Raw genomic sequence first — 23,214 nt, 5'->3', positions numbered from 1 at the left:
GGTATGTTAATACTCTGCATGGCTCTCTGCCTGCCATCCCTAAATGTCTTAGTGCTCACAGCAGCACCTGTTAGATGTGGGATTAAATTTCCAATGCTTTGCCTATGTATGCAGAACATCCCATCCTGCTTGAATTGCTCCATTTTTACCTTCAAGTCGCTTACTTCAAAGTGGGAATTATTATCTTGCAACTATTTTTGGTTTTAATTGACTCATTAAAATTAGAGATGAGGCCGAAACCAAAATCTCAGGCCCAAACCTCACCCCTGTGCTCAGATTTGTAAGTTCGTGATCTAGATCTGAACTTGTGTAGCTGCCTTCCGTAGTGTACATTTCTCTGTAATGCTTCTGGCACACTGTTTTTGGTGGATTGCCTCTTTCCGTTACTAAGGAGCTTGCCTTCCTAATTGCCCATTGTGAGGCCCTCCATTGTGGAGAGCAGTTGTGTTCAGTTGCAGACTGTTAGTGAGTTGCTGAGCTCGCTCGCGTGCTCGCGCTCTCTCTCTCTCTCTCTCTCTCTCTGAGACTTTGTTCATTCTTGGTTGTTTTCCTTAGTCTAAAATAAGTCATCTAGGTGAAGAAATAAATGTTTGAAGTTTGCATATGGGGAAAAGATGACATCCCCATATTTATGATTCAAAGCAAAACCCTGGACTCTAATACTTCTCGATTTGGGGAAAATTGGTATCTGGATCTAAACTCCGTCGCCCTTTTATTTAAAACATACCTTTAATGTTGAATTCTCTCACCCCCGCCCCCCACTCCTTGACATCAACCAGACAACACTGTGGGCTTTGTCAACTGTTTCTGAAATTTGTCTGGGACATCACTTTGAAGGGACTAGAAATTGTATGGAAGAATCCAGTTTCTCTTGGATTGTTACCTTCTTATTCTCTCCTAGGTGACTCCTGGCAGCAAAGCTGCAATAGCCAATTTATGTATAGGAGATGTCATCATGGCAATTGATGGGGAGAACACAGATAACATGACACACTTAGAAGCACAGAACAAAATCAAGAGCTGCATAGATGAGATAACTCTGACAGTTGGCAGGTAAGTCACTGAGAGGATGTGCTCATCCTGGGGGCAACCGTTATTGTCTTGTACTTTGATAGCAACAGTATCTGATTAGCTTATCTGTCCTGGCCTCTTTTCTGGGTTAAGTGGCATGGTTTGGATTGCAACAATGAATTGCGGGTCAGCCTTTAAACTTAATGCTGTTTGCATGTGTTCGCTGCTCTTTGGCACAATGAAAACAGCAGTCCAGGTGGCCAATTCGCTGATAGTTGGACACCTTGCTAGGCCTGTTCTGTGACTCCTGACAGGAGGAAACTGAAGGAAAGTAAGTAGCTGGGATCTTTTCATTCTAGTGGACATGTAAGACCAAAGTAATAGCACTCTAGCAGACCCTGAGTTTTATTTTTAACCACTAAGATACCCCTGTCGTCGTAGTAACTAATAACCAAGGTGGAAGAGTAACCACGAGCATGCATGTTCATGATGAATTAATTTAACACTATGTGGCTTCCTGCTCTATGAGCCGTTAGCCAGCCAGTTCTGGCCACATACAAGGATACTAGCAAGAATTAGATGTACCTTTAAAGTTTAATGGAGTTGCTCACTCAAACAATGCAGACTGACATGGTGCCCATACTGCAGTGTTTTACTCAGATTTCTTTCGGTAGCTCAGTGCTTCTGCCTTTCGTTACTTTTGGTGGCCCATGATGAGCTTGAAGTAGGATGCATGCAGCTTGACAGCAGCCCATGTGGGTGACATTGCAAGGATAGCATTGCAAATTGCCAGTGCATCATTTGAATGTGAACTCACCTGTTGAGTTCTAGGAATGAAATGCCCTCAGTAATCAGGGAACAGCTGTGCAAATCATGGCCTTTGTGTCTGTTAGATAAAATGATTTATTGGACCAACTTCTCAAGCTTTCGAGCCACACACACCTCTTCTCTCACCAACCACAGTTGGTCCAATAAGAGATATTACCTCACCCACCTTGTATCTCTAATATCCTGGGACTGACATGGGGGGGGGGGGGGAGGACGCAGCCTGGGCAGGAGGGGCGGGGGGCGCAGATGCTCCCCGCTAGTGGCGCCGCTGCCTTTGCAGGGCTGCTGCACCCCTGCACCATGCTGGCTCCTCCCTGCCGAGCTCCTCCTCCATGGCTGGGGCTCGCCGCCGCCACAAGTGGGATGCTCTGGCTCTCCGGTGCCTCCGGAAGGTGGCTCCTCCCTGCCGAGCTGCTGTAGCGGCCCAAGCCCGGCAAAGCCAGTGAGTGGACTCGGGGCGGGGGCTGCCTGGGTGGGGTGGGGAGGGCTCGCAGGGGGGTTGTGCACCCTCCAGGGGAGTTCAGGGGGCAGGGAGGGGGGGGAACTTGGTCTGGGGAGCAGCCCCTGGTCAGGCTGGCCCCTGGGGTCTATAAAGGCTTGTTGGGATTTGCCCATCAATGAACTGATGTGCGGGGGGCGAGGGGGGGTGCAAGGTGGAAGTTTCGCCTAGGGCAAAAAATATCCTTGCACCGGCCCTATGTGTCAGATACCATTGCATGGATTCATCTTAACCTACAAGAGCCATAAAGGGTTTTTCTTTAGTTCTGCCACTAAACCAATCCTGAGTCATTATTGTAGGGCACAGACGTCTCGCCTCATCTTCCATTCTGAGCTCTCGGGAGAGAGACTTCTTGTTTCCCCCGCCACTCGCGGCCTGGCATTTGCACCATATGCACACAGAGGGGAAAGTGTGATCTCCTTCTCCTAGGCCCATTGCTTTTTAAAGATCTGGGGTCTGATATTTCAGAGGTACCAAGGACTCGCAGCTCCCATCGACTTCATTTGTCACTTCTGGAAATTTGGTCCTTAGGAGCCTTCTTTGTTGCCCCTCGTTCCTCCACAATAAGCTTTCAATCCTCTTACCCTCTGGGGAAGGAATCTGCCAACTGCCTGCTTTGCCAGTGTCCTTGGAGTTGCTCTCTCTGAGGTGGTTCTGGGGGACTTGTTGGGGGGAGGCGGGCGAGGGGGCTCCACAGCCAAGGGCTGATCTGTAGTATTGAGCATTCTAACGTTTGGTTAGTTCCAATAGTTCACCAGGCGCTTCCCAGTCCAATAAGAGGTCATGCTCCCTGCCGAAAGGAGCTGACAGTTGAAAGCTGGGAGCAGGGGACTGGGTGCAGTGAAAGTGGTGTGACTAGCCTGGGTTAGGTCTACCATTTCTCATGATCAGGACGGTGCAGAATATAACTTGTCAGCCCTCTTGCTTCCTGTAGGGAAGTGCGTGTGCCCCTTTGAAGTATCCTGTTTCCCCCTGGGTGGGTCTGGTTGGCCGGGAGTTGAGGAGAGCAGAGCTGGTAGAGCCTGTGGGTAAGTGCACCCTTACAGATCATTTAGTCTGTTAAATGTGTGTGCTAATATTAATCAGCGAGTCATTTACTTTATGGCTGCCCTTTGTGCATTTCATTAGAGTGGGGCAGGGAAGCAGCCCAGCAAAATAATTCTAACCAGCTGGGCAGGCATGCAGAGCTGGGCAGTGGCTCTGAATGGACATAATCCAACTTAGTTTTGCAGTGCGCTCTCCATACATAGCATCACCAAATGCTCAATGGGACCATCTTCTATTGTGCTGATATGCTCAGGAAATGAGTGCCATATGCCAAAATGAGCCTCATGCTTTTTCCTGGGGTTTGTGATCCGCATTGCCCCAGAGGAGCACGGCTGTCACATTGGTTCATAGATAGAACTTTGGTCTTCGATGTAGCTGGGGCTTGATCTATGAATTGCTTTGAAAATCAGGACCAAGGCCTTAAACTGGCATCAGAAGCTTCCTGGGAGCCAGTGGAGGGACTTGAGTCCAGGCATGATGTGCTCATGGCGCCCTAGTTCATGGAGAAGGTGAGCAGATAAAGTCTGTGCATCACCTTCACAATCATGCTTCAGCGACAGTAATCCAGCCTGGAGGTGATGAATGCATGGATCACTGTGACCAGGTTTTCTTCTGGGAGAAGAGGATGAAGTTTCCTAGCGAGCTGGAGGTGGAAGAAGGCATTTTTGGAAACTGATGCTACCAAGCTTAGTGAGGAGTAAAACCAGAGCCAGAGGCTTCACTGCACTTTGACGAATGGGGCCTGTGAGCCTTCGATGGAGACGCTGTCTTGGCCAGTTTTTCTGATCTTGCCTGGGTTCCGCTTGAGCTAGCTGCTCTTCATGGAGGAGCTGATTCCCTGTGGTCATTCTGACATGCCAGGAATAGCAGTGGTTGCGTCAGTTGAGAATGAAGCTATGTAGTTAAGTTATGTTGGCATCTTGTTGACAGCTGAGCCTGTGGGGTGTCACTACCTCACCCAGAGCTCTCGTTTAGAAGTGGGAATAGTACGGATCCTGTGGGAACCCGCCAATGAGGTCCTTCAGAGCGGAGGAGCAGTTGCCATCATCACACTCTGCGTTCTGTAGAGAAGAACGATTGGAGTTGCTGTAGTGCTGGGCCATCTACTCCTGCTGCATCATGTAGATGGGTTAACAGTTCCTTATGGTCCACTGTGTCAAAGGCTGAAGAGGCACAGGTAAGATCTCCATGCTCTACTGCTGGACCTCAGTAGAGCATGGAGATCTTACCTGTGCCCATGACCAGGAGAGGCTTGTCTTTTAGGGTCACTAGAGCTGACTCTGTGTTGTGGCTTGGTCTGAGCCCTGATTGTGGGGTATCCAGGATGTTGATTGATGTCATGTGTTGTTGGAGCTTGTTGCTTCCTCCTTTCTCAGTTATTTTGCCCAGGAACGGGAGATTGGAGACCGGACAGTAGTGGAAAAGTTCCTCAGGGTTGGGTTGAGTGTTGGCTTCTTGAGGATAGAAAATGCAATAACTTCTCCTAAGGAGCTTGTTAGGTGTCTTTCTCTGAAGAAGGCATTAACTGTTTCCATTAGTAGTGAACATAGTTGTTCTTCACTGGCTTTCACCAGCCAGGAGGGCATGGATCCGTTTCACAGGTTGTGCTCTAGTATTTTTCAGGACTTATCATCGAAATGTAGGGCTGGAGGGGACCTCAAGAAGTCATCAAGTCCAGTCCCCTGTGCTGTGGCAGGACCAAGTAAACCTAGATCATCCCTGACCAGTGTTTGTCCAGCTTGTTTTTAAAAGCTTGTAGTGATGGGAACTCCACGACCTCCCTTCGAAGCCTGTTCCCGAGCTTAACTACTGTTAGAGTTAGAAAGTTTTTCTTAATATCTAACCTAAATCTCTCTGGCTACAGCTTAAGCCCATTACTTCTTGTCCTGTCTTCAGTGTACATGGAGAACAACTGGCTACCATCCTTGTTATAAAAGCCCTGGACATATCTGAAGACTGTTATCAGATCTCCCCTCAGTCTTCTTTTCTGAAGACTAAACATGCCCAGTTTTTTAACCTTTCCTCATAGATCAGGTTTCCTAAACCTTTGATCATTTTCTTGAGCTTCAGCGTGTGTGAAGGGGCCAAATGCAGTCAGAGGGGATTGGGGGGGTGGAGGAGGGAGGTAATACAAACAGGTCCAGGGTGTCAAGTATCAGAGGGGTAGCCGTGTTAGTCTGAATCTGTAAAAAGCAACAGAGGGTCCTGTGGCACCTTTGCATTCACCTGCACGTCCACCAATGTTATATATGCCATCATATGCCAGCAATGCCCCTCTGCTATGTACATTGGCCAAACTGGACAGTCACTACGCAAGAGGATAAATAGACACAAGTCAGATATCAGGAATGGCAATATACAAAAACCTGTAGGAGAACACTTCAACCTCCCTGGCCACACAATAGCAGATGTAAAGGTAGCCATCTTACAGCAAAAAAACTTCAGGACCAGACTCCAAAGAGAAACTGCTGAGCTCCAGTTCATTTGCAAATTTGACACCATCAGATCAGGATTAAACAAAGACTGTGAATGGCTATCCAACTACAGAAGCAGTTTCTCCTCCCTTGGTGTTCACACCTCAGCTGCTAGCAGAGCACCTCACCCTCCCTGATTGCACTAACCTCGTTATCTCCATACTGATTTATACCTGCCTTTGGAGATTTCCATTACTTGCATCTGAAGAAGTGAGGTTCTTACCCATGAAAGCTTATGCTCCCAATACATCTGTTAGTCTCAAAGGTGCCACAGGACCCTCTGTTGCTAGGTCCAGGGTGGAATTTTTTTTTCCAGTTAGTTCCATACGTATCCAGTTGATCTGAATGATGAAGTATGCTGACAACTCTTCACGTCCGCCGATGCTTGGGTCTGGTCCCTGAGCTAAGCAGAATGGGTTGATGAGCCTGTTCGCTGTGTGAAATAGCTCTGCTGGCTGAGATGACTGGCCCAGTAGTCCTATGGCTGTGCTGGGCAGGGCATCAAGGTCACTCAGCACAGTGGATGCAATGTGCTTGGCCACTGGAAGGCTTCCTGTGGGAGAGGAGTCCCTTGCTCACCAATGACTTGTCCAAACTCTGTCAGCAAATTGATGGCAGGGATGGAGCTTAGGAGCTCCTGGCTCCTCCACCTGTGGTGCCTAGTCCCTGTCATTCATGCTCATGGTCTGTTGGGAGAATGTTTGTTCCTTTGTACATTGTGAAAAGAAAGGAAGATGGAAAACAGAGTGTTAAGCTGAACTCTTCCTGTAAGTGTTTGTATGGGCTTTTTCTGCTGGAACAAACTGCCATAATGACTTAAATGAATGGTGTTTGTGGGGCAAGAGATACTTCACTCACTCCTTTTTCTGGAGTGTTAAATAAACCAGCAGAAAACAAAAGCCCCTAAAAACTATCCACAGGGACTCACTGGAAATGGGAACAGATAATACAGCTGGTAAGGAGACTGTTAATAATCCCAGATGGCTTCTCTGCAAGCAAAAAAGGTGATTGCAGTCAGGTGTGCAGAGGTATTCCACCAAGCCATGAAACAAATAGGAGAACCAAAGCCAGTGACCACCCATGCCTACAAAGCTATTCATAGGGTGTGTGGAGCAGAAAACTGGAACAATTCCTTGGCTACGTTCCTCCGTGGGGAGGGAGCTGTTCAAAAACAGAGAACCAAAAGCCCATTATCAAGATGCTTTTCTGGAAACAAGTAAGATCTTCAGGGTTAGGTTCAGCTCCATAAGCCCCAATGAAGTGTTAACAGTTAGTCCTGTTGATCCACAACTTAAATTTATACTATTACCATGATGCCTCACAGGCTATACAAGGGTATTACTGATAGAGGCAGGTTAATATTTACTGGGGCCTTGGGCCCAAATAACATTTCTCGCCCCCCCACCCCTCCCACGGGGCCCTAGCCCCTGCCCCTCCCCTTCCCCCCAAGGCCCCGCCTCCTGGGGGGGGAGGGAAGGAAGAGGGGTTTGGGCCAGCTCCATGCAAGGCGGGAGGGGCGGGGGGAATATGCTTACCTTACCATACACAGCTTGGCACTGGCTTCCGGCCTGGCCAGGGGGCGGAGCCTCCTAGGGAGTAGAAGGAGCAGGGCAGCAGGCCCTGGGGTGGGGAGAGACCAACACCTACAAGATCTTCACCAAGCATTCTCAAAACTACGATACCCACACAAGGAAATAAATCAACAGAGCCAGACGTGTACCCAGAAGCCTCCTGCTACAAGAAACCAACAGAACTCCACTGGCCATCACCTACACTCCTCAGCTTAAATCTCTCCAACGCATCATCAGTGATCTACAACCCATCCTGGACAATGATCCCTCACTTTCACAGACCTTGGGAGGCAGGCCAGTCCTCGCCCACAGACAACCTGCCAACCTTAAGCATATTCTCACCAGCAACCACGCACCGCACCATAACAACTCTAACTCAGGAACCAACCCATGCAACAAACCTCGATGCCAACTCTGCCCACATATCTACACCAGCAACACCATCACTGGACCTAACCAGATCAGCTACAACATCACCGGCTCATTCACCTGCACGTCCACCAATGTTATATATGCCATCATATGCCAGCAATGCCCCTCTGCTATGTACATTGGCCAAACTGGACAGTCACTACGCAAGAGGATAAATGGACACAAGTCAGATATCAGGAATGGCAATATACAAAAACCTGTAGGAGAACACTTCAACCTCCCTGGCCACACAATAGCAGATGTAAAGGTAGCCATCTTACAGCAAAAAAACTTCAGGACCAGACTCCAAAGAGAAACTGCTGAGCTCCAGTTCATTTGCAAATTTGACACCATCAGATCAGGATTAAACAAAGACTGTGAACGGCTATCCAACTACAGAAACAGTTTCTCCTCCCTTGGTGTTCACACCTCAACTGCTAGCAGAGCACCTCACCCTCCCTGATTGAACTAACCTCGTTATCTCCACACTGATATATACCTGCCTCTGGAGATTTCCATTACTTGCATCTAAAGAAGTGAGGTTCTTACCCACGAAAGCTTATGCTCCCAGTACTTCTGTTAGTCTCAAAGGTGCCACAGGACCCTCTGTTGCTTCCTAGGCAGTCATTTCCCATTTTGTATGTGTACAATTGATTGTTCCTTCCTAAGTGGAGTACTTTGCATTTGTCCTTATTGAATTTCATCCTATTTACTTCAGACCGTTTGTCCAGATAATTTGAATTTTAATCCTATCTTCCAACGCTCTTGCAACCCCTCCCAGCTTGGTATTGTCCATAAACTTTATATGTGTACTCTCTATGCCATTATCTAAATCATTGATGAAGATATTGAACAGAACCGGACCCAGAACTGATCCCCGTGGGACCCCACTTGATATGCCCTTCCAGCTTGACTGTGAACCACTGATACCTACTCTCTAGGAATGGTTATCCAACCAGTTATGCACCCACCTTATAGTAGTTCCATTTAGGTTGTATTCCCTAAGTTGTTTATGAGAATGTCATGCAAGACAGTATCGAGAGCCTTACTAAAGTCAAGATGTACCATGTTTACCTCTTTCCCCCATCCACAAAGCTTGTTAACCTGACATAGAAAGCTATTATTAGGTTGGTTTGACATGCTTTGTTCTTGACAAATACATGTTGACTGTTACTTATCACTGTATTATCTTCTAGGTGTTTGCAAATTGATTGTTTATTTGCTCCATTATCTTTCTGGGTACTGAATTTAAGCTAACTAGACTGTAATTTCCTGGGTTGTCCTTATTTCCCTTTTTATAGATTGGCACTATGTTTGCCCTCTTCCAGTCCTCTCCCATCTTCCAGGAGTTTTCAAAGATAATCACTAGTGGCTCAGATATGGCAGTATTCTAGGATGTATTTCATCAGAACCATATGCCTAAGATTGGGAACCAAAGGCAACAAACCAGACACCCTCACGCGTTTGCCACACAGCACCCTGGCTCATTAAGGCTCTGGACATCCTGCTTTAAGGAAGATTCTTTGGAAACCAGACTGGCCGGAGTACAGTCTCAGTCGAAGAAGAACAGATAATTTTCCTTCATAAAGTGTTTGCTCATGTCCATTCCATATCAGGTGTGTCTGCTCACCACATGCACCGGTGCCGGAAGTTTTTCCCTGAGCAGTATTCGTAGACTAGCTATGGCGCCCTCTGGAGTGGCGCGCATATGTGCCGGTATAAGGGGCACTGCCACACACCCCCTTCAGTTCCTTCTTGCCAGAACTCCAACAGCAGGGAAGGAGGGTGAGTCATGAAATGGACATGAACAACACATCTCAAAGAACAACAGTTATGAAAGGCAGGTAACCATTTTTTCTTTGAGTGCTTGCTCATGTCCATTCCATTGGATATTAGTAAACCCTATTTCACTAGGAGAGTGGTGAGGCACTGGAATGGGTTACCTAGGGAGGTGGTGGAATCTCCATCCTTAGAGGTTTTTAAGGCCCGGCTTGACAAAGCCCTGGCTGGGATGATTTAGTTGGTGTTGGTCCTGCTTTGAGCAGGGGGTTGGACTAGATGACCTCCTGAGGTCTCTTCCAACCCTAATATTCTATGATTCTATGAGATGTGTGTGCTCGCCACATGCACTCGTGCCAGAAGTTTTCCCCCCAGTGGTATCCATAGGCAGGCTCTGGCACCCTTTGGAGTCGTGAGCATATGCACCAGTATAAGGGATGACGTTCCCCCACCCATCCCCGTTCAGTTCCTTCTTACCACCAGTGATGGTGCTGGAATGTCTTCTTGCCTTGGCAAGTGTTTATTTCAGTGGTTCTCTTCGATCCTCATGTATATAGTTAACTGTAGTAGTTTGTTAGTAGTTTTAGTATTTAGGTTTAGGTGAGGTAGTCCCCTAAGGGACTTAGCCTTGGGATAGGGCATGCCCTGGTCCCCAGGCCGTGTGAGTGGTGCAAGAATCCCATGGGCAAAGTAATGCAGGTGTTGACAGACAACACAGCTTCGATGTTCTATGTCAGTAAGCAAGGGGAAGCATGGTCATCGGCCCTCTGCCAAGAAGCCCTTCCATCTGGAAGCCTCTGATCTCCCCGGGGTCCTGAACACACTAGCAGATTGCCTCAACAGGTCATTCTTCTCTCACCATGAGTGGTCCCTCCACCCAGAAGTCATCAGGACCATCTTCCACAGGTGGGGAACTCCTCAAGTGGACCTATTTGCTACCAGGCAAAACAGAAAATGCCACCGATTTTGCTCTCTAACAGGTCTCAATAGCTGTTCACTATTCGATGCCTTTCTCCTGTCATGGGCAGGAGACCTGATGTATGCCTTCCCACCTATCCCACTTATCAGCAAGGTCCTTCTGAAGATCAAGAGGGACAAAGTGCAAGTCATTATGATAGCCCTGGCATGGCCTCACCAGTATTGGTTCGGCATGCTCATGGACTTAGTGGTGGAGCCCCATAGACGCTTCCCAACCACCCAGACCTGCTCTCATATGACCACGGATGGTTGCTGCACCCGAACCTTGCTTCTCTGCACCTGACAGCATGGATGCTGTGTAGCTAAGCCTCAAGAAACAGGCCTGCTCTGCACAGGTCCAGCAGATCCTATTAGAAAGCAGAAAACCCTCCACCAGAGCAACTTACCTGGCTAAGTGGAAGCACTTTGCCTGCTGGGTGTCAGAACAGAAATTTTCTCCAGCTCAGACTTCTTTACAATCCATTCTGGAATACCTGCTCCATTTAAAGCACTGAGGTCTGGCACTTTCATTGATCAAGATGCACCTGGCAGCCATATCAGCTTTCCACCCTCACATTCAGGGTAGATCAGTCTTCCCTCATGCAATGACGATCAGGTTCCTTAAGGGTCTGGAAACATTCTTTCCGCATATCCGTGATCCAGTCCCTCAAGGAGATATCAACCTGGTCTTTTCCAGGCTCACTGGTACCCCCTTCGAGCCCTTGGCTTCTTGCTCTCTCCTACATCTATTCCAATGAGGAGCGGCGTCTGCATAGTCTCGACATCAGATGTGTCCTGGCCTTCTACCTTGAGTGAACCAAACCCTTCCACAGGTCTACTCAACTTTTCATTGTAGTGGCTGACAAGATGAAGGGATTCCGGTGTCCTCTCCAAGAAGTTTGTCCTGGATATCCGCCTACATCCATACCTGCTACGAGCAGGCAAAAGCTGTGTCTCCACCGATAGTGACAACTCATTCAACAAGAGCAAAGGAGTTAGCAGCAGCTTTCCTGGTACGCATCCCAATCCAAGACTTCTGCAGGGCCATGACGTGATTGTCTGCCCATACCTTCATGACCTACTATGCCGTCGCTCAGCAGGCTCGAGACGATGCTGGCGTTGGCAGAGTGGTACTACAATCGATGCATCCATGAACTCCTGCTCACCTCCAGTGGCACTGCTTGTAAGTCACCTGACATGGAATGGACATGAGCAAGCACTCGAAGAAGAAAAATGGTTACCTACCTCTCGTAACTGTTGTTCTTTGAGATATGTTGCTCATGTCCATTCCATGACCCACTCTCCTTCCCCTCTGTTGGAGTTCCAGCAAGAAGGAACTGAATGGGGGGAGCCAGTAGCATCCCTTATACCAGCGCATACACACACGACTCTAGAGGGCGCCAGAACCAGCCCTACGGATATCACTGGGGGGAAAAACTTCCAGTGCTGGTGCATGTGGCAAGCATAGACCCCTGACATGGAATGGACATGAGCAACACATCTTGAAGAACAGCAGTTACAAGAGGTAAGAAACCATTTTATATTTGTTTTTCCACATTCTCAGATACCAGGATGGAATGTGGCGTAGAGCAGGGGTTCTCTGTTTTTCTTTGAGGTCCCCCACACCCCTCCAAACAGGCTATAAAAATTCCAGGGCCCAGTGGCTCCTGGCTTCAGCTGCAGGGGGAGACGAGTGGTGATCAAAAAAATCATCTCAACCTGGGTGGTTCCTTTTGTTAATGGAGCATAGAGCTTTTCACCTCTGAGTCACCAGCTCATATCCGTGGTAGCAAACCATGTAACTATTTGATGGCCTATATGAAATGAGGATAATTTGTCTAGCTCCTTGTAGTCAGGTGGCCATGTTACATGTAAAGAATTCAGGATTTAGCCCTGAGTACTTCATTTCGTACCATTTCTGTTATGTGTAAATGAGTTGCTTTGAAATTGATATGATCTATCTTTTCTGAGATTGTCTTTGAGGACTTAAGCTACAATACAATACATCATGTGAGGCTGGAAGAAGGTGCAGGGCCAGGGCCAATGTGCTAAGCTGCATCTTCATATTCTCTATGTACCAAGAGCAGTAATACATGCACCTTGTGAGAGCATAAAATCTAGGGATCTTAATTTTTGGACCTAAATAATTTTAAAATGATAACCTGGAGCCCGGTGTGGTTCCTGAGGTCTACAAAAGATTCTGAGAACCCAAGATTGGGAGGGGAAACTGCCCCATGGTTCAGGTCTAGTGTTAATGATTTTTACAATCATGTTCTAGTTAGTGATTTTTACAATTGTGGGTTTGACTCCAGATCATGGATTTGAATCCAATTTACAGAGCTAAGTACTTGGATACTATGGTAATGGGAACTGCATACATCACTAGATAGATGAGGATCTCCATTTTATGAAGTGGAGAGCAGAATGAAACACTGATTCATGATCTTCATGATATTAATAAGCTTCCAAAAGCCATGAAGGTATCATGCAAGTTTATTCCTAACCTTACAAATGAGTGTTTGTCTCTGGTTACCCATGTGACCAACTTATTTTAATGGGAGTTGTGTGGCTGAGTTACCCCTAGGCTTGCATGTGCCTTTGACTGTTTAAAAATAGCATAAACGTAGAGAGTTGGATGGACACGAGCAGTTCTGGTAAAGGAAATGCTGTTTGTGCTCTGTACTTGATTATGAATATCAACAGCATTCTGATGTTTCCTGTTTCGGTATTTTCCTTAATGATGGTAATAGCTCAAAAATATTTCAGACCAGATTGTAGGCAGGATAACAGCTTGTGGGAGTGGATCAAATTACTGACTAAAGAAAACATGCATGTTTTGTTCTCTCACCCAATGGGGAAAATTCAGGTCTGGTGGTGGATGTCCACTAACTTCTGAGGAGTTAACACCAAGCATGAATTTGGTCTGCTGAGTGTGCTCTTCTGAATGCACTGCCTGCTGTTTTGCTCATTGACATGACAACACCCCTGGGAGGGTTCTGTTTTCTGCCATTTGAGTGTGGTAGCTCTAGAATGTTGACACACATGCTGAATTCCTATTTAGGTTAATGTGACTAGCAGAGAGTTTATGCCTGTTAGCATTTCCATTCATTCATTCACTGTACTTTTGTCCAGTTCAGGTGGGAGGGGATTTTAAAAAGCAGTTCCCAAGTATAAAAGTAAAGTTCTCTTCTAAGTCACTGCTAAAGCTCCCATTGTCTTCAGTGCTGGACAATCAAGCTCCATGTCTCATGCTCCTTTCATAGTCAAAAACAAAGAAAACAAAATCCCTGATCTATAATAGCTGGCATACTCCAGCAGACTCAAGACTGTTCCATCTTACTACATATATAAGCAAGTGCAGTCCTCATCGCCTCCATCCCCAAATTCCCCCTCTGGCTCTGTATTTCTTTCAGTATCCAGAGGTGCTGCCCTTTATTGGTTAAAGAGAATGACCCCAAAACCAAAATCCTGGATCAAATCTGGTTTCCGATCAGGACTGAAAGCTTGATCCAAAGACCCTTTCCAGACTTTTGGGGGAAAGTTTGGATTCTCCACCCGAATTCTTATCACCAAGTTCAGGAGTTTCACAACTAGGGTTTTGCGCCTGCTCTATCCTTTGGAGAGATGAAGTTTTGGCTCTGGCACTGGACTCTTTGATCTGAACTCTTGTCCTATTTTAATTAGGGTTTGTGCTCCTTTTTTTTTTTTTTTTTTAAATTGGGATTCTTGGGCAAAGCAAAATATCTTTTCCCAGCTGTATATAATCAAAATGAGCATGCAATTTTTCCTTTAAGGGTATGAGAAGCAGGAGAGAAGTGGCAGATAGGAGAACATCACCAGGACACTGGGAACTCAGACTATGTTGGGAGCCATTGGTGATGGGAAAAGATTCAGTAGGACCAACAGACAGAACACTCAAGGAAGGGAAAACCCAAGTAAAACAGCCAAATTCTCATACAGCCAAATTAATCACTCAACTCCACTAGCTCCAGTGCAGATGCATCTGTTGAATTTGACCCAAGCCAAATACACAAGCTTTCTGTGTGGCTCTAGAATAGATGCACATAAAATGGATTTGGATGATCCAGACGAAAGCTTTTTTTTACTGGCTAGCTCAAGTTGGTGTTAATTGTAATATCCTTGGCTCTCACAATATGACTGAGCAAACGAGAAGTTCTGACCCATATACCATGCTGGTATGTAACCAGGAACAACCAAAAGGCAACATTTTGCATGTCTATCAAAAAATATTTTTTTCTCTGAGTAATCCTCTCTCCACTGTGATGAAAGCATGTGTGGGTTGCAATAGTATGACAATATTTGCAGAAAGGAATACAACTATGGCTGTGGCTACACTCAAAATTTCAAAGCGTTGCTGCGGGTGTGGTCGCGCGCCAGTGCTGGGAGAGAGCTCTCCCAGCGCTGCATGTACTCCACCTCCACGAGGGGATTATCTTACAGTGCTGGAGGCGTGGCTCACACTGGCGCTTTACAGCCCTGTAACTTGCTGCGCTCAGGGGGGTGTTTTTTCACACCTCTGAGCGAGAAAGTTGCAGCGCTGTATGGCGCCAGTGTAGCCATAGCCACCTCTCTTCCTGCTCTCACCATCTCCTTCATCAAATTTCTAGCTGCCCTTTCATGGCTCTGATACCAGCATGTAAATTCTTATCACACCTTTTTAGTTTGAAAAACAGTCTGTTACTCTGGCAGAACTGGTGCCAAGAAGTGAAGATGTGCATTCGTTCTCTTAAGCTACCAAGAGCACAGGGAAGTATGGTCTCCTACCAGGTTATATTACAACAAAAGTAAACAATGCAATAACCCAAACACTGTCAGGTATTATGAGAAGGAAGGGTGGGTGTGTGTGTGTGGGGGGGGTTGTAAAAAAGATTTAACTGTTCTGTGTCATGCAGGTACACTTGCTACCGGAGGCACTGATTAGTTTGGACTGGTGAGGACTGGTTTAGTGATATACATTCTACTCTGTTATGACGTTCTAAGAACAGATCCCTGTGAATTCTGTTGACTCTCTTAACTTTGCCTTGTGCTGTCTTGCCAGCAGGAATTTTCCAGCCCTGTCAGCTTACTAATAATTCTCTTGGCCCTGGGAAAAGACTGATGCTTAGTGCATGTCTATATATGGGCATGCAGATTGTCTAATCCTCAGATGCAGCTCTGGAGCCCAAGAAGAGCTCTTTGTTGCTTTCTGGGACTTCCTCTGTGTTACAGCACTCCTGTGTGAAATTTACTAATGATTGCTGAAGTCTGGGGTTTTCCCTGTTTTATGGCCTCTTTCCTTCATGTGAAAATAGCGATCTGTCTAGCTGACCAGTGGAAAAACCATGGCAGTCTGAACAGTCAGATGGGGATTAATACATGGGGATTGTAATGAATGGCAAGTGTGTGACTTGTTGCCTTTCTGAATAGAATCAGCTCAAATCTGTTATAGGCCCTAGAATCGATTGCTAACAGAGTGGTACCTTTTAAGTCATGTGGTAAAGGCCTGTGCTTTTAGAGCAAGAAGACCGTTCTAGCCCCACTGCCTCCACAAAGTTCCAAACAGCCATATTGCACAGCCTCATGATGCCCCTGGAGTCCTAGCTGGCCACAGATTGAGTACAGTATTTAAATAGTATCTATGTGGGAAAGTGAGTCAGCCATATAATGAATGACACAAAAGTTACTGCCTCATATCTGTACCCTGGGGCTCACACTTTGCTATGATGATAGTTGAAAACACCATGCCCTGAAGGTGACTATGCTTAGCCATCAAACCAGCATCTTTCACGGCTTGTTAAACCTCCCTTCTAAAAATGTTTGAGAGGGGGACAGTATCTTCTGTTTTCTCACACACTCAGCTCCCACCCCAGAAAGGGACAGGACAGCTGTATTAAGTCTTGTACTGTGCCAGGAATGTTCTTGTGTTAGCGCTTTGGTTAATTCTTTGAGATTTTACTTGGTCGCTTTCAGCCCAGGGTTTGAAGTGGGAATGTAAATCTGCCCTTCTCACAGTATGTATTTCTACAATCCCTGATTACAGAATTAGATCTGCATTGTCCAGCTCTGAACTTTCCCCACCATTCAGGCCCATTTCTGTATGCAGAATACTGACAGCAAAATGGGATCTAGACTCTTATGTTTACAGAACATCATGTTCAGGGCAAACTTTGTGAAATGTTGTATTTATGAAATATATCTCCATACTTCTGTCTTAACTCGTATGCGCTTTCCCTCTTCTCCTTCCTACCAATTCCTCCCCTGATTCCTTGTAGATATATTTCAGGAGCTGAGAGAATTCTTTTCTGATCCAGTGTCTTGGTCTCTGCCTGTGGGGGGGCCCAGCAAACTGGTGACTTTTCCTCTGTGCCTGTAGTGCTTGTCCTGTTGTGGTGAACTACATCGCATAGAAACCTGAGCTGCAAACATGTGACGAGAGCATTTTCCACACGCCCATCTTTGCTGCTGGCACACAAACTCTGGATGAGTTTTGTGTCAGCCCCAGAAGGAAACTTGCCCAGTCCCTCTCTTCCTCCTGCACCCTGACATTGAAACTCTTTTATTTTGTGTGAGGCTGAGTTTAAAGGAAGTTCTATGTAAACCAAATTGTGAATCTCAAATCTCTGAGACTTTAGTCTGGGATCTGTAAAAGATCCTTATTGTCCAAATCCTATTGTCTTTCAATGAGAGTTGGGTGTCTAATTCTCGTAGGTGCCTTTATAAAACCCCATCCCTAGCACTGGTGAAAAGTGCAGGCTTGACAGCCCTACAAACAGGGACAATGTTGGAAGCAACCTTGTCTTCTGTGTGTTCCTCATGTATACCTCTGTCCTGAGCAGAAGGGTCAGAGCTGAAAAGTCCCTTTGTAACCATTCAGTCTGGCTCATGTTACATCTTTGTGTGTGTGAGGGACTGGTGATTATAGGGTTACCATATTTTGAGCCTCCAAAAGGAGGACACTCCAGGGGGCCCCGGCCCAGCCCCCAGCTCTGCCCCCGCCCCAACTCCGCCCCTTCCCCAAAGTCCCCGCCCCAACTCCGCCCCCTCCCCTGCTTCCCGCGAACATTTGATTCGCGGGAAGCCTGAAGCAGGTAAGGGGGGTGTGGGGGGAGGAGGCACGGCCCAGTCTGGCCCCCCCGGCGTCTCCAGCCTGGGTCGGCTCGGGCCCTGGGGTGCCGGCCCCGGGCCCGGCCCCTGGCCGAGCACCGCCAGTCCCCGGCCGCCGGTGCCCGGCCCCCAGGCCCCCGGCCGAGCACCCCCGGCCCGCCCAGCACTGCTGGTCCCCGGGACCCCGGCCGAGCACCCCCGGCCCGCCCAGCACTGCTGGTCCCCGGGACCCCGGCCGAGCACCCCTGGCCCGCCCAGCACTGCCGGTCCCCGGGCCCCCGGCCGAGCACCCCCAGCACCGCACCGCCGGCCCGGCCCCCGGCACCGCACCGCCGGCCTGGCCCCTGAGCCCCCGGCCCGGCCCCCGGCCGAGCACCCCCGGCCCGGCCAGCACTGCCGGTCCCTGGCCTGGCCGAGCACCCCCGGCACCGCACCGCCGGCCCGGCCCCCGGCACCGCACCGCTGGCTCGGCACCGCCGACCGCCGGCCCGGCACCGCCGGCCCCTCATGTCCCGATTTTCCCGGACATGTCCGGCTTTTTGGGATTCCCCCCCGGATGGGGATTTGGAGCCCAAAAAGCCAGACATGTCTGGGAAAATCCGGACGTATGGTAACCCTAGTGATTAGATGTGTTTCAGAATAGCAGCCGTGTTAGTCTGTATCCGCAAAAAGAAGAACAGGAGGACTTGTGGCACCTTAGAGACTAACAAATTTATTAGAGCATAAGCTTTCGTGGACTGTAGTCCACGAAAGCTTATGCTCTAATAAATTTGTTAGTCTCTAAGGTGCCACAAGTCCTCCTGTTCTTCCTAGTGATTAGAGCCAGTCCTGTTGGTACTTTTTTGTGGGTTGAATTCCTTTCCCCAGGAGCCGGTTTGAGACCACCAGTTCATTGGTGGCCTGTAGCCAAACAACTGTCCAGTGGGTGTTCAGCCTCCGCCATCTGAGCAAAATTTGAAAAGATGCCACCATCTGGGTTGGATTTAACTGATCACTTATTAGTAACAGGTTTCAGAGGGGTAGCCGTGTTAGTCTGTAACAGCAAAAACAATGAGGAGTCCTTGTGGCACCTTAGAGACTAACAAATTTATTTGGACATAAGCTTTCGTAAATCACTTCATCAGATGCATGGAGTGAAAAATTCAATAGGCAGGTATAAATATACAGCACATGAAAAGATGGCAGTTGCCTTACCAAGTGGGGGGGTCAGTGCTAACGAGGCCAATTCAGTCATGGTGGATGTGGCCCATTCCCAACAGTTGACAAGAAGATGTGAGTGTCAACTGTTGGGAATGGGCCACATCCACCATGATTGAATTGGCTTCGTTAGCACTGACCCCCCACTTGGTAAGGCAACTCCCATCTTTTCATGTGCTATGTATTTATACCTGCCTACTGAATTTTTCACTCCATGCATCCGATGAAGTGGGTTTTGGCCCACGAAAGCTTATGTCCAAATAAATTTGTTAGTCTCTAAGGTGCCACAAGGACTCCTCGTTGTTTTTATTTATTAGTAAGAGGCTCTTGTTACCTATTACTAATCTAACCAGTCATCCAACTGCACAGACTTTATTTATATACTCTATAGTGTGTAGCTGGAGAAGGCCTTCACTTAAATCTGTTAGAAGAATTCACTCTTTAAAACCTGTTAGTGCTAAATTCTCTCCTCTTCACACCTTATCTGGTGCCGTAAATTGCTCACTGAGTGATTGACTGAAGGATTTTGTAGCAGCTGTTGTGAAGACAAAGGGAAACTTTATCCTCACAGGCCACAGGGGGATAAAAATGTTGACTATTTAACCTTTTTGTTTGGATAACTTTTAACTTGGATAGAAAGTGAAGCTGGGGATGACCTTGCTGTTTCTATTTATATCCAGTGACAAATCGGGATGGTTGCAGACTTGGAAATCAAAATGTTTTCTTTTTAATGTGAAGGCAAATCTGATAGTTGCATAAAGTAGTTTGTCTTTAACGCCAAACTTACCTTCTGTGGTCTGTGTACCTGAGCTAGGCTCTCTGCTGTCTCATCTCATGCATGGAGCCAGGAGTCCTGTGTGTTGTAGGTACAGTGGAATGTCAGGCCTTGGCTACACTTGTAGATGTACAGCGCTGTGAGTTAAACCTGACTTTGTGCAGCTGAGTAGGGAAAGCGCTGCAGTCTGTCCACACTGACAGCTGTCAGCGCACTGTTGTAGCCACATTTGCGGCACTTGCTGCGCTATTGGGAGCAGTGCATTATGGGCAGCTATCCCACAGAGCACCTCTTCCCATTCTGGCGCCGTGGGTTGTGGGAAGGGGGCGTGGGTGCGGGGCATTCTGGGTCCTGTCCCAACGCCCCGTGATGCATCGCTTTGCATCCCAGAAATCCCTTTGTTTCCATCCACCTTTGGCGCTATCTTTCAACGGTTTCTGTGCAGCGCGATCTGTCTGCAGGAAATGGAGCCCGAACTGCTGAGGCGTATGCTGACTTATCTCGCCAGCACATCACGTTTGGCTGTTGAACTATTCCTTAAGATCCAAAGTGACAGTGAGAGTGAGGAGTCCGACGATGCTATCGAGCCGCGTAACGCGTACGACACGAAATTGCTTGTGGCATTCCCCATGGACATGCTCAGCACCGTGGAATGCCGCTTTTGGGCTCGGGAAACAAGCACCGAGTGGTGGAATCACATCGTCATGGAAGTCTGGAATGGCGAGCAGTGGCTGCAGAACTTTTGGATGAGAAAAGCCACTTTCATGGGACTGTGTGAGGAGCTTGCCCTCACCCTGCGGTGCAAGGACACGAGATTGAGAGCTGCCCTGCCAGTGGAGAAGCGGGTGGCTATTGCAATCTGGAAGCTGGCAACTCCAGACAGCTACCGGTCAGTCGCAAACCAGTTTGGAGTGGGAAAGTCGACCATTGGAATCGTGTTGATGCAAGTTTGCAAGGCCATTAATCGCATCCTACTCGGAAGAACCATGACTCTGGGTAACGTGCAGGAAATAGTGGATGGCTTTGCACAAATGGGGTTCCCTAACTGTGGAGGGGCGATAGATGGGATGCACATTCCTATTCTGGCACCACCCCACCTAGGATCCGAGTACGTTAATCGGAGGGGTATTTCTCTATGGTTCTCCAGGCGCTTGTGGATCACCGTGGGCGTTTCATTGACATTAACACAGGCTGGCCCAGAAAGGTGCATGACGCATGCATCTTTCAGAACACTTGGCTGTTCAGGAAGATGCAGGCCGGGACTTTTTTCTCAGAGTGGAAGATCATGGTAGGAGGAGTCAAAATGCCCATTGTGATCCTTGGAGATCCCGCTTACCCGTTAATGCCGTGGCTCATGAAACCCTACACAGGGAGCCTTGACAGCAGCAAGGCATGGTTCAACTACAGCTGAGCCAGTGCCGAATGACTGTGGAGTGTGCCTTTGGCCGTTTAAAGGCCCGCTGGCGATCTCTGTATGGGAAGCTGGACTTGGCCGAAAACAGCATCCCTGCGGTTATATCCGCATGCTGTGCCCTCCATAATATTTGTGAAGGGAAGGGTGAAAGCTTCACTCAGGCATGGACCTCCGAGGTTCAACACCTGGAGGCTGAATTTGCACAGCCAGAGAGCAGGGCTATTACAGGGACCCAGCGCGGGGCTGCAAGGATTAGGGATGCCTTGAGGGAGCAATTTGAGGCTGAAGACCAGCAGTGATATCTAGTGCCCTGCACGGGAGTGAAGTGCAGTAGTTCCAATCTTTAGGAATCAGTGTTTGCTAAGCAGACTTGCAGTGCCTGTTTATTTCCTGGGCTAAGGAATCTTTTAGTTTATGCAATAATAAAGAATGTTTTCAAAGCCAAAAAATCCATTTATTGAAAAGAAACAAGGGGGTGGAGTGGGAAACGGTACAATCACAGATTCACGTATGTCCTGTCTGGTGTGCTGTGCAGTGAGTGCTGCACTTCAGGATAGCTATACTGCATGATGATGGGGGTTGAGTGCAGAGGGTAAGGGTTGTGGTTTTCAGGGCTGGGTGGTGAAGATACTGGTGTTGGAGGCAGCAGGTGGTGTGAAGAACACGGAAGTTGGGGAAAGTGGGTTGGAGGTGACAGTGCGGCACAACAGAAAGAGTTTTGGGACAAGGGCTGTAGGGGGGGATGGCGTTTGCGGTACTGCTCCTCTTTCTGCATGGCTACGAGCTCCTGGATAGCGTCTGCTTGGCGCTCCAAGATGCTTATGAGCCGATCCGTGCTTTGCTGCCGGTGTGCGGTGCTTTGCTGCCGGTGCGCTGAGTTTTCCTGGCGGATCCTGCTTTCTCTCTCCCTCCAGTTCTGTGCTTTCTCATTCTCTTTAATAGATTGCCGCATCACTTTTTGCAGCATGTCTTCTTTGCTTTTTCGCGGTCTCTTCCTGAGTCTTTGCAGTCTCTGAGCAGGCGATAAGAGGGACGGCTGAGGTCTCAAGGTTGATGCTGCTGTATAGGCAAAATGCAACATTTAACAGAGGCAGCATTGTTTATGCCAGACAGAGTAATGATTTCCCCCGCACTTAAGGAGTAGAAAACACACAGGGTCTGCACAATTGCATAATGTGAAACAGAGCACACACATCCCATGGGAGCCTCAAAATGGTGAGTAAGGGGGACTGATTGTTTCAGGGCTGCACTGTCCTCTGGGTTTCTGTGCCTTGGGGAGAGCCAACAGCTTCAGGGGGCAGCTACACTGCCCAACATTTTCCACAGGAGTTCGTCCTGGACGATATCTCGCTGCTGAGGGTGACCTGGGAAGCAAGGGAGGGTCTTCTACTGCAATGCGGCTTCCACCCTGGCCCATATGTAGCTTGCCTGTGTGCAGCAATGGTCCCCTCGCGGCACAGTGGCGTGGACACGTTAGCCTGGCTGGGACAAGGACCACGGTGGCTCTCCCGATAAACCTGTGCAAGCGCATTGCACACGTTCTGGATGAGACATTCGAGGAGATTACCAAGGCCGATTACCACGATGTGATAAACCACATCAATGCACTATTCCGCATCTAGGCATGCATGCCTAACCCTCCTCGTCCAAAGAGCCAGCACCAAAAAAATTCCTTCCTGAAAAAAAAACCGCTTACCGGGAACCTGCTCTTCTGTTTGTCCTCCACCAAGTACCGGCCGCTACGACTGGCTGCATGGCTACCGTCCTTCCTCATGGCTCGAGAAGAGCTCCTGGCTGCATGGCTCCAGGGATTCCGGAGTGTCTCCATCCGGCCCACCACCATCACTCCCGTTTTCCTCCTCCTCCTCTTCCTCCTCTCTCCCCCCCACCCCCACTGGCTCTGAAGTGTCCATGGTGGTGCTCGGAGTGGAGGTGGGGTTAACCCCAAGTATCGCATCCAGCTCTTTATAGAATCGGCAGGTTGAGGGGGGGAGCACCCAAGCGTCCGTTTGCGTTGCGGGCTTTGCAGTAGGCACTCTGCAGCTCCTTCACTTTAATCCTGCACTGCAGGGGGTCCCGGTCATGGCCCCTTTCCATCATGTCCTTTGATACCTTCCCGAAGGTATCGTAATTCCTATGGCTGGAGC

General features: G+C 48.2%; 1 protein-coding gene and 1 long non-coding RNA gene across 9 annotated transcripts in view; one reads left to right on the top strand and one right to left on the bottom strand.

Moving 5' to 3' along the window:
* Positions 1 to 23,214, top strand: part of PDLIM1 (PDZ and LIM domain 1) — a 91,357-nt gene that overhangs the window by 32,605 nt on the left and 35,538 nt on the right. For all 8 annotated transcript variants that reach the window (XM_065553274.1, XM_065553277.1, XM_008171417.4 and 5 more), the window contains exon 2: positions 902 to 1,053. In XM_065553274.1, coding sequence (XP_065409346.1) covers positions 956 to 1,053 — 98 coding nt within the window. In that variant the 5' untranslated portion in view covers positions 902 to 955. The remainder of the gene's footprint in view (positions 1 to 901; positions 1,054 to 23,214) is intronic.
* Positions 22,023 to 22,891, bottom strand: LOC135972867 (uncharacterized). Its single transcript, XR_010589455.1, has 2 exons — positions 22,764 to 22,891; positions 22,023 to 22,126 (listed from the first exon to the last, which is right to left on the bottom strand). It is a non-coding gene; the product is annotated as an uncharacterized LOC135972867 (long non-coding RNA).

Source organism: Chrysemys picta, chromosome 7 (assembly GCF_011386835.1).
Source record: "Chrysemys picta bellii isolate R12L10 chromosome 7, ASM1138683v2, whole genome shotgun sequence".
NCBI classification, from domain to species: domain Eukaryota; kingdom Metazoa; phylum Chordata; order Testudines; family Emydidae; genus Chrysemys; species Chrysemys picta.
Note: the sequence above shows the minus strand (reverse complement) of the source record. Positions and strands in the feature narration are given on the sequence as shown.